Consider the following 10,913-nt stretch of genomic DNA (forward strand, 5'->3'; position numbering starts at 1 on the left):
GTATGGGACGTCAGAGCATATAATTTATTTTTAATTCATCCAATTAAAATGATGTAGTAATACTAAAAAATAATTTTAACTATATATAAAGTATACTAATTTCTTAGTTGTTTTATTAATATTTGTTGACATAGTCGCTTATTAAATTAATTTTAATAAGTTATTGCTTGGCAACCAATTATACACGTACAGAAAGTTTGTTTTTTTGGCCGGCACAAAGTTAACAACCCGCAGCCGATAGTCACAACATTATGTGATAAAGTTAATCTCAGTGATAGTGCGCGATTGCCAAGAATAATGCATAAACAAATCAAAGGCGCTACCGAAGAACGCGAGTACTTCCTGCAGGTACTACAAACCTTCCAAAGCTACAGGTAAAACATCTTCCACCGATTCGAAATCTTAACCTAACTTTTTAACAATACGCGTTTTTCTGCCGATTTACAAGGAGTCAATCGCTTCTACGCATCGAACACCGTGAAGAGTGTCTCGCCACTCTTCCCCAACACCATAAAGAATGGCTGGAAAAGTACAAACGTGATTTGGATAGCTTCAAACACGCGGTGGAGGCCAACTCAACTTTAGTTCCAATTATTGTGGATCATGCAAAGAATATATTCGGAAATATTTACATCAACGACACGACAACGCACTCCGAAACAAATGTGGGCAGTCTCTCTGAGGGCTTGGATAAAGTCCAGTCAGTTTTCAAGCATTTAATGAGGGACTGGAGCAAGATGGGCGCTGAAGAACGCGGACAATGTTACGATCCAATAATTAGAGTTTTAGAGGAGGAATTCCCGGCTGATGTTGTTCACCGTCCAGATATAAACGTTTTAGTGCCTGGCGCAGGTCTCGGCAGACTTGCTTTTGAGATTGCATCGCGTGAATTTAGTTGCCAAGGAAACGAATTCAATCTATTCATGCTGATTGTTTCTTTTTATGTTTTAAACCATTGTAAAAAGGAGGAAGAGTTTGAGATTTATCCGTGGATACATCAGTATTGCAACAATCTTTCTGCGGAGAATCAGACTATTAGCGTACGTTTTCCCGATGTTTTGCCAAAATTAGATCTTGATAACAAATTTTCGATGGTCGCCGGAGATTTTCTCGAGGTGTACACGGATTTAGATGAGTGGCATTGTATCGCCACTTGTTTTTTCATTGATTGTGCCGCTAATGTTGTCCAGTTTATTGAGACGATTTATCATATTCTGAAACCGGGTGGTGTGTGGGTGAATCTCGGCCCGTTGCTATATCATTACGCTGATATGAAAAACGAGAAGAGCATCGAGCCTAGCTTTGAAATTCTCTGCAGTGTTATTAGGAACGTTGGTTTTATTATGGAAAAGAAGGAGATTGCGTTGAAGACTAGATATTGTCAAAATCCGAAAGCTATGTTGCAGTATGAATATGAAAGCGTGTTTTTCGTGTGTCGCAAACCTATGCAGAGCAGCGCGACTAGATTAGGCGACGAACAATATTTAGCGGATGATTCTGAACTGAAACTGACTGAATGAGTTAATAAGTTACCTGATGAACAAAAAACACTTGCCTTAAACACTCGATGATATTAGATTTTATTTTGGTTTACAGTTGCGCCAGGAAAATGCGTCTCACGCGAATTTGCGAGTACACAGTACGATTGTTAAATAATACTAAGTTTTTAAATAATTAATAAATCTGAAATAGGTGAATTTTGCACATTTTCTTTGTGATTCTCAAAGAGATAAATTAAGTTTAAATTGTAGTAATTATTGCCTTGCAAACAAATGATGTAGTTGGGTTGCATACTTTTTAAGTACTTTTCGTTTCCATAGAGCGCGCTTCGAATCGCATGTCAGGAGCACGTTGGTCGCGGATCGGTTTTCACGTTCTGTGCTCTTGACATTCTCTTTGGGGCCAAATTCGAGGCGGAACACAGTTACTTGTACATTTATATTCTTCTACGTAAATTTTAAGGTATATATTTAATAGTTACTAGTTATAATTAAGTACGACCTCTTAAAATATTCATTTTTAATTGTTTACCTTTGAGGTTATTAAACGATTTGTGTCAATAATACATTAAATTTCACCGTTAAATTTAGTGACAGAATGTCTGGACGTGAAGGTGGAAAGAAGAAGCCTCTGAAGGCGCCAAAGAAGGCCGACAAAGATTTGGATGAGGAAGATTTAGCTTTCAAGCAGAAGCAAAAAGAAGCACAGAAGGCTCTTGCAGATGCTAAGAACAAAGCTGGCCAAAAAGGACCCTTGGTCAGTGGGGGAATCAAGAAATCTGGAAAGAAATAACACATACCTCTTCTACATTGCAACTATGTTTATTATAAATTAAGAAGTTTTGCACTTTTTAGTGCATTTTTCTCAAAATGGATAAGGACATTCAATAAGTTGTTTTTTAACATGTTAAAATTGTAATAAAACATAGACATTTGGACAATTTGCATTTGGACAAGTTTTTAAATGAGAAGTTTCTTGATAGTAATAGAATATTTTGGAAAGTAAACTACAAATAAATAAATTATTTCAGTATACGCGATTTATTGAAGTAAATGTTTGCTTTTCACAATTGATTAACTTCAGAAGTAGGCAACTAAGTTTACACTTTGCTTTTTTGCACTTTCTTTAAGAGTTTGCAACAATATGCATTACTTTTATTACTTACAAACTTATACAGTATATTAGTACATTTATACCGAAGTTTATTATCTACAATATGGACTCTTTGTTTATTCGACGCGATTTATTATTGCATTACTGCGCATGTGCGTGCCTTCAATATCTGCGTTTTGACATTCGCCAGTGGCTCTTGTTTTCTGTAAACAAAAATATGTCTTGTGATTCGAAAAGCAATGCACAAACAAGTGACTACCTCAGCTATTACCTGACGACGAACGCAGACTCAATATGTCGAATATGTCTGGAGAAGGCGTCCAAACTCGTGCCAATCTTCGACGGAAGCAAACCACCGAGTTTCTCCATACTTATCATGGCATGTGCTTCAGTACAGGTGAACACAAATCGAATACAACCGGAATTTTTAAAACACAAATTAATACAAGACAACGTAGTAATTAGATTTTCACATATCTTGCTGGCTTTTTATTATTATACTTCTTTTAAGTGATGAATATTTCAATATCACATCCACAATGTTTCTGAACATAAATTAAAGGGTTGTTTATTTTCATAACTATAGTTTTGTAATTTTTGTATTTGTTGCATCAAGTTAGTTTTAAATATCATTTAATTTCAGATATCCCAGGATGATAATTTGCCTGGAAATATATGCACAAAATGCATATCCAAATTAAATATAGCCTTCCAAATCAAAACTCAATGTGAAATGGCAGACGCCAGATTGCGCCAAGCATTGGAAAACATGCAGCGCATTCAGGCCGCGTAAAATCCCGATGTCCACATTGCGACGCTTCAGCAACATCCAGAAGAAATCGAAAAGAACGAAAACGTAATATTATACAGCGACGGCTTAGAGAACGCAGCAATAAAATATGAATTACTTGAAGTTTCCACAGTTCAAATGCAAAACAAAGAGTTAACATTTAATTCGGATGATCAACTAATACTAAATTCAGCTGAATCATTACAATTACAACAATTGGTTGATAATTCACCAGTGCCAACAAGTTATATAGAATTTAATAATGTAACTGAACAACCTGAAGAAAATAATAAGCAAAATAATAGTAAAAGCGCCGCGAAAAAGAACAAAGTTCAAAATGCGCAGAATAAAGATCACAGATGTGACATGTGCAATAAAGTCTTCTTTTCGAAGCCGTGTCTGGTGCGACACATACGAATCCACACCGGAGAACGACCTTACGTGTGTCATTTGTGCGATAAGCGATTTATCAACGGTGGACATTTGCATACGCACATGCGGACGCATACGGGTGAGAAAAATCACGTGTGTTCTGCTTGTCCGAAGGCTTTTGCAACTGCCCAACAGTTGACAAAGCATACCATTGCGATACATACTGGCGAGAGACCTTACGCATGTGTGTACTGTCCGAAGAGGTTTGCAAGTTCAAGTAATCTCAACACACACGTTAAAATTCATACCGGCGAGAAGAATTACTACTGCGATCAATGTGGTAAAGCGTTTAGTACGAAAGGGCAGCTGGATCAGCACATGCTGGTGCATACGGGTGAGAAAGCATTTTTGTGTGAATTTTGTCAGAAGCGATTCTCGCAGAAGGCGCATCTTGTAAGACATTCAAAAATGCATCGAAAAGAAGATGCGGACGTACAAAAATCAAAGTTTTAAGATATTTATTTTGTGTTTAATGTATGATTAGAAACGTGATTAATATGTTGTAAGTGTTACATAGTTTTATTCAAAACCAATAAATTTGTTTAAAATTACTATGGCAATATATTAATTGTTTTCGTGGTAAATGGGTTGCGTGTGGTGCATTCTGATTCGAACACGTCGGTTTTCTAGAAACATCCGTTGTTTTCGAGGGGGACGCTGTAGTAATTCGCAGTGAGCTGATGAAACAGTGTAAGAAAATGATTCTGACATTGCGTTTCTAATAATGACAAGGGCAACATCATTCCGACATATTAGAGTGAAACAAAGAACGCACCAGACGTTTAACTGTTCGTGTGTTGTCGCGTGGTACGGAAACGCCCGACAGATGTCATATAAGCGGCTGTCAAAAACGCTGATTCGGCAACGTCATTCAGCACATACTCGTTCGGCCCGTCATCCTGTGCGTGCAGTTCGTGTAGTCGCTAGCTAACGATCGTCACCTGAGACCGAGCTGGTTCTGTTTCGTGCGGACGACCGGTGAAAAACGTTTTACTCTTCATTTGCCCGCTTTCCACGTACTTTTCCCGTTCCGAGCGCAGCAGCGAAGCGCCAAGATGACCGATAAGAGGTAAGTCGATTGCATACAATGGCGCTCGTTTGATTTTCGTTGTTCGTGCGACGTTAGCCGGTTCCGGCTTCACTAGTTACGACATTTGCGTATGCGATGCCGTGCACACGAACCGTCGAGCCGATTTCACTTGTCATCATGGTGGACTCGGCGCATTTGCCGAATTATTTCTGGCAGTTGAATAACTGCAACATTTAAGAATCTCTTTTTATCCGTTTTGGATATAATAAAGCACCCACCCATACATACATCCCCTACGAATGAGTAAAAAAACATTTGTTATGTACATTCTTCTATGGTTTTTGTAATTTAAGGAGAAGCTCATTGCAACTGCCTTATAAGCGGAAAATTTTCTGAATTGATTGTATTATTATTTATATTGAGGGGAATCACATTTCGAAATAACCGCATATCGTAAACATTCAAACAAAGGAAACTTGTGACAGACTTTCACAACAAGCATTTTACTCGTGTGTTAACTGTGTGTGTTAATTTGCAGTCCTGATGATTTGGCAACCGCGATCTTGCGCAAGAAGGATCGCCCAAACCGTCTTCTCGTCGAGGAGGCCGTCAACGATGACAATTCCGTGGTCGCGCTCTCGCAGGCGAAGATGGACGAGCTGCAGCTCTTCCGTGGCGACACCGTATTGCTCAAGGGCAAGCGGCGCAAGGAGACCGTCGCCATCGTTCTGGCTGACGATTCCTGCCCCGACGAGAAGATTCGCATGAATCGTATCGTGCGCAATAATCTACGTGTTCGTCTTTCGGACGTCGTCTCGATTCAGCCGTGCCCCGGCATCAAATACGGCAAGCGCATTCACGTATTGCCTATTGATGATACCGTTGAAGGACTTACTGGGTAAATATAACAACTAAAATCCTGTAATTTATCAAATTGTAATTATTTCCTTCCTTGGTAGAAATTTGTTTGAAGTTTACATCAAACCGTATTTCCTGGAGGCCTACCGGCCGATTCACACCGACGACGTCTTCATGATAAGAGGTGGTATGCGTGCCGTCGAATTTAAAGTGGTCGGAACCGATCCCGAGACGTTCTGCATCGTGGCTCCGGACACTGTGATTCATTGTGATGGCGACCCGATTAAGCGCGAGGAAGAGGAGGACTCGCTGAATGCCGTCGGCTACGACGACATTGGTGGCTGCCGCAAACAGCTCGCCCAGATTAAGGAGATGGTAGAGCTTCCACTCCGTCATCCGTCGCTCTTTAAGGCGATCGGTGTGAAGCCGCCGCGTGGTATTTTGCTTTACGGCCCACCTGGTACCGGTAAAACTCTAATTGCGCGTGCCGTCGCTAACGAAACCGGCGCTTTCTTCTTCTTGATCAACGGCCCAGAGATTATGAGTAAATTGGCTGGTGAGTCTGAGAGCAACTTGCGCAAGGCGTTCGAAGAGGCGGACAAGAACAGCCCGGCTATCATCTTCATCGATGAGTTAGATGCTATTGCACCTAAGCGTGAGAAGACTCATGGCGAGGTTGAACGTCGTATTGTCTCGCAGTTGCTCACGCTTATGGACGGCATGAAGAAGAGCTCGCATGTCATTGTTATGGCGGCAACGAATCGCCCCAACTCAATCGATCCGGCTCTGCGTCGTTTTGGACGTTTCGACAGGGAAATTGACATCGGCATCCCCGACGCAACTGGTCGTTTGGAGGTTCTGCGCATTCATACCAAGAATATGAAGTTACATGATGATGTTGATCTTGAACAGATCGCTGCTGAGACTCATGGTCACGTTGGTGCTGATTTGGCATCTTTGTGCTCGGAGGCTGCACTCCAGCAAATCCGTGAAAAGATGGACTTGATCGATTTGGAGGACGATCAGATTGACGCCGAGGTGTTATCTTCACTGGCTGTTACCATGGAGAACTTCAGGTACGCTATGTCTAAGAGCAGTCCGAGCGCCCTGCGTGAGACTGTCGTTGAGGTGCCGAACGTTACGTGGCAGGACGTTGGTGGCCTGGAAGGTGTCAAGCGTGAACTGCAAGAATTGGTGCAGTATCCAGTGGAGCATCCGGACAAGTTCCTCAAGTTTGGCATGCAGCCATCGCGCGGTGTGCTCTTCTATGGACCGCCCGGTTGTGGTAAGACGTTGCTGGCTAAGGCGATTGCCAACGAGTGTCAGGCCAACTTTATTTCGGTGAAGGGCCCGGAATTGTTGACGATGTGGTTTGGTGAGTCTGAAGCTAACGTCAGGGATATTTTCGATAAGGTAGGTGTTAAATGATAACATTTATTTATTTTATTAAAACATGTGGGGTATTATAGGCTAGATCTGCAAGTCCTTGTGTGTTGTTCTTTGACGAATTGGATTCTATTGCTAAATCTCGTGGTGGAAATGTTGGCGATGCTGGAGGTGCTGCTGATCGAGTCATCAATCAGATTCTTACGGAGATGGACGGTATGGGCGCTAAGAAGAACGTTTTTATCATTGGGGCTACGAACAGACCAGGTTTGTTTACAATCGATATATTGTTGCGTGTATGTTGCTAATACTTTGGCACTAGATATCATTGATCCGGCTATTTTGCGTCCGGGTCGCCTCGACCAGCTGATCTACATTCCTCTGCCAGACGAGAAGTCGCGCGAAGCCATCTTCAAGGCTAACTTGCGCAAGTCACCGGTAGCGCCTGACGTTGAAATGACTTACATCGCGAAGGTGACGCACGGATTCTCTGGTGCGGACATCACAGAGATCTGTCAGCGCGCCTGTAAACTCGCCATCAGGCAGTCGATCGAGAACGAGATCCGTAGAGAGCGCGAACGCGCTGCTAATCCGAATCATGCTATGGAAGTAAGTTTAACTCCATTACGGTACTTTTAGGCGTTTACTTGGATATTATTTGTCGCCCTTCTTTCAGCTGGACGACGATGATCCGGTGCCAGAGATCACACGCGCACACTTCGAGGAAGCGATGAGATTCGCGCGGCGCTCAGTATCGGATAATGACATCCGCAAGTATGAGATGTTCGCGCAAACGCTGCAGCAATCGCGTGGCTTTGGCACGAACTTCCGTTTTCCGAATCAAACGGGTAATGCGTCTCAGCCGGGCGCGGGCACCGGTGGTGACCAGGGCAACTTCCAGGAAGATCCTGAAGACGATCTCTACAGCTAGACACCAGAGCGACGCCGAAGTGCCGAAGCACCCAAACGTTTTGATTTACAATATTATTGATAAACTAAACTTACTTTTATATTTGTATAATTTATTAGTTTCAATTGAGTACTCGCGTACTTTAAATTGGCCCGAACTAGGGCGTCGTATTTGAAACGATAAATTGATAATACTGCAGTAATGTTTTTGGGAAAGAAACAAATAAAAAAAACGAACGTTTTCGTACAAAATGTATTCGATTGGTATATTTGACTCATGAAATTTTAGCATTCGTACATTTATTAAGTTTCTCTTTGACTGGCCAACTATTCGTATACAAACAAGCCGATTACTTTTGTACACTTTAAATCACTCAGAGATGGCGCTGCGATGCACTTATTTCACTGAATTTGCATTTTAGGATTGTGATGAGTGCACCGTGTCCGGATGAGCTGCATGCGAGATTCATAAACCGGATTATCTTTTATCAACTTGTCCTTGTTGTTGTTTTCAACTTGACTCTCGTTTAGATGTAAAATCACACGGTGAATATAAGTAAAAACTTGAAATGTTGTTGAGTTTTTACATTGACAAATCTTGTTACATTCGAATATACGATAAATTGACGATGGAATTTAATAGTAACCGATTTATTTGGATATTGTGTTTAACAAAACATAAAAGATGCAATATTATTGCCTGGAAGAAGAGTTTTGCAATCGTTACTTGCGCGACGTCTTCCTAATTTACCATGATTGTGTTTTTATATCAGTAAGTTGCATTAAGTTCTAGTTTAAAATCTAATATTTTTAAATGAGTATTTATTTTGTTTCCTCTAAAATAATTTGTTGTTGTTGTTGCACTGTAACATCAAAAATACCAGTGTGGGGTGCGCGTCCATGAAGGCATATCGCCGCGCCAGATCCGCCGTGCAGCTCCCCCAATAGAGTCCCACTCCTTGCAAATCATGTGAGTGTGACTCTAGTCGAATACTAACTAGTTCAGTTGGTCCTTGTCGGCCGTTGTCGTCGGTTGTCCGCCCGTATCCTTCACGCGTTCTTCATAGGCTGTCATTTCAATTCGACACTTTGCGGACATCGCTCGCGTTTAGTGATTGTAGTGATATCTCGCGTGGAATGTTTTGAAAACGTGAACGGGCATCAGTGATGTATACAGGGGTAAGTGCCAGCGTTTTCTTTTTCAATAAGATGTGATAAAGCAGAGTGGTTTAGTACTGTTTAGTTTCATAACATGCAAAGCGTGGTACTATGGTTGATTACTAAGTAAATCATTGTGATCGTTAAAATATACACCTTGAATTCTCGTTCAAACCTCGCGAAACATTGCAAATGTTCCTCTACGGGCTTATCGCTGTGGATATCTTATAAACAACTTTTTCTGGCTTTGTACAAGTGCGATGCACATAATTTTGCATGCCGTCGCTGCTTGCTTTCGAGTCTTTTGAACGACGTAATTTTAATATGGTTTTAATATGGTATTGATAAATTTATGTATGTAATAATATGAACAAAAATAGTTTATTTTATAAATCCAGATTTACTGTCGTCATTTAATATATTTGTTTTGCGGTGATTTTCAATTATTTAATTGATTCAACTGGAATTTTGCTTGGGTCATGCAAGGAAAGGTAAACATTTAATTTACATGTCGAGCAGTTTGAAATTAATACATTTTAAAATCATTTGTACCGGTCTCGTTTGTATTTTGCAAAGTACTCATTGGCCTTATAGATTCAAAAAACGTGGTCACAAAATGTTCAAATTTTTTATTGCGTGCTTGTGGGATGTATTTTTCATCAAAAAATTACATTATTAAATTTAACTTGCACCTATATTCAATTGTTTTATTTTTTAACTATGTGCAATTGCGATGGACAATCGTTTTCTGTTACTGCGATTCTCAGTCGGACGCAGCAGCCATAGCAAACGATTCAATCGGTTTGTTTTGCGATTGTCTCGCAAACTAAAAGAGATAGATTCTATAAGATGTAGAATTCAAATCGAGAAAATAAGAAATGGAATAAATAATACGTAACTAAAAAATGCTAAATGGGAGTGCAGCGTCATGTCTTGATTTTTCAATTGCAATTATGCCTTTTGAATTGCTTGCCCGTTCTTGTGATTTTAATGATTCTTTCAAATTTGCATAGCGCGAAATGCATTTTATACGATACGACCTTGCAGCCCTCCTAAATCACGCTAGAAGCGCCTTAAAATCGCTCTCAAACATTCACGATTTTCAAGAATTTTCGAAACACGCGGTGGAAATTTGCTTGCATCTCGGGAACCGTTTGTGCGATTTTAATGAATCTTTCAAATTTAGGGAGTTCGAGAGTCATTTTCTAAGATGCGACCTTGCAGTCCTCCAAAATCATGTTAGAAGTGCCTTAAAATCGTTCTCAAACTTTTACGCCTTGTGTGAATTTTTGAAACACCCGGTGGAAATTTGGCTGTATCTCGCGCACCGTTTGCGCAATTTCAATGATTTTTTTAAATTTAGATACTTCGAAAGTCATTTTCTTAGATGTGGCCTTGCAGTCCGCCAAAATCCCGCTAGAAGTGCTCTAAAATCGTTATTCAGGTACCCTGAATATAGTCATTTTTACCGCTACCCTCGTACGGTGCCCTGAATAAAGTCACTTTTAGCGCTACTCTCGTACGGTGCCCTGAATAAAGTCACTTCTACCGCTATCCTCATACGGTGCCCTAAAAGGGTGTTGCTTCTATAGCTATCTTCGTATGTTGTTTATACGAATAAGAGGCAACGTCCACAATATAAAATCAGCAGTTTTTGTTCTATTTCTTATGGTCGTTCTGTCGTACTGTTCTTCTATTTCTTATTTGCGCGACGGTTTTCGTAATGACTTATCGCAT

The 10,913-nt window shown here is 40.6% G+C and overlaps 4 protein-coding genes across 4 annotated transcripts; all 4 read left to right on the top strand.

Moving 5' to 3' along the window:
• Nucleotides 1–39: 39 nt before the first annotated feature.
• On the top strand, nt 40–1,697 carry LOC135801754 (carnosine N-methyltransferase-like). Its single transcript, XM_065315266.1, has 2 exons — nt 40–374; nt 449–1,697. The coding sequence occupies exons 1-2, from the start codon at nt 298–300 to the stop codon at nt 1,518–1,520; spliced, it is 1,149 nt and encodes a 382-aa protein (XP_065171338.1). The 5' UTR covers nt 40–297; the 3' UTR covers nt 1,521–1,697.
• Nucleotides 1,698–1,804: 107 nt separating this feature from the next.
• LOC135801755 (translation machinery-associated protein 7 homolog) lies at nt 1,805–2,530 on the top strand. The gene is made up of 2 exons (XM_065315267.1): nt 1,805–1,962; nt 2,091–2,530. Exon 2 carries the CDS (start codon nt 2,098–2,100, stop codon nt 2,290–2,292), a length of 195 nt encoding a protein of 64 aa, XP_065171339.1. The 5' UTR covers nt 1,805–1,962; nt 2,091–2,097; the 3' UTR covers nt 2,293–2,530.
• A 198-nt stretch (nt 2,531–2,728) lies between these two features.
• On the top strand, nt 2,729–4,386 carry LOC135801762 (myoneurin-like). The gene is given in 2 exon segments (XM_065315273.1): nt 2,729–3,010; nt 3,257–4,386. Coding segments are annotated over 2 exon segments (1,212 nt in total). The 5' UTR covers nt 2,729–2,830; the 3' UTR covers nt 4,289–4,386.
• Nucleotides 4,387–4,699: 313 nt separating this feature from the next.
• On the top strand, nt 4,700–8,274 carry LOC135801757 (transitional endoplasmic reticulum ATPase TER94). The gene is made up of 6 exons (XM_065315269.1): nt 4,700–4,904; nt 5,404–5,763; nt 5,825–7,136; nt 7,193–7,376; nt 7,432–7,718; nt 7,786–8,274. Exons 1-6 carry the CDS (start codon nt 4,891–4,893, stop codon nt 8,038–8,040), a joined length of 2,412 nt encoding a protein of 803 aa, XP_065171341.1. The 5' UTR covers nt 4,700–4,890; the 3' UTR covers nt 8,041–8,274.
• The last annotated feature ends 2,639 nt before the right edge of the window (nt 8,275–10,913 follow it).

Source organism: Atheta coriaria, unplaced genomic scaffold, assembly GCF_025399875.1.
Source record: "Atheta coriaria isolate IRGN ID8LTWV9N9 unplaced genomic scaffold, Caltech_Dcor_3.1 hic_scaffold_13_pilon, whole genome shotgun sequence".
Taxonomy (NCBI): Eukaryota; Metazoa; Arthropoda; class Insecta; order Coleoptera; family Staphylinidae; genus Dalotia; species Dalotia coriaria.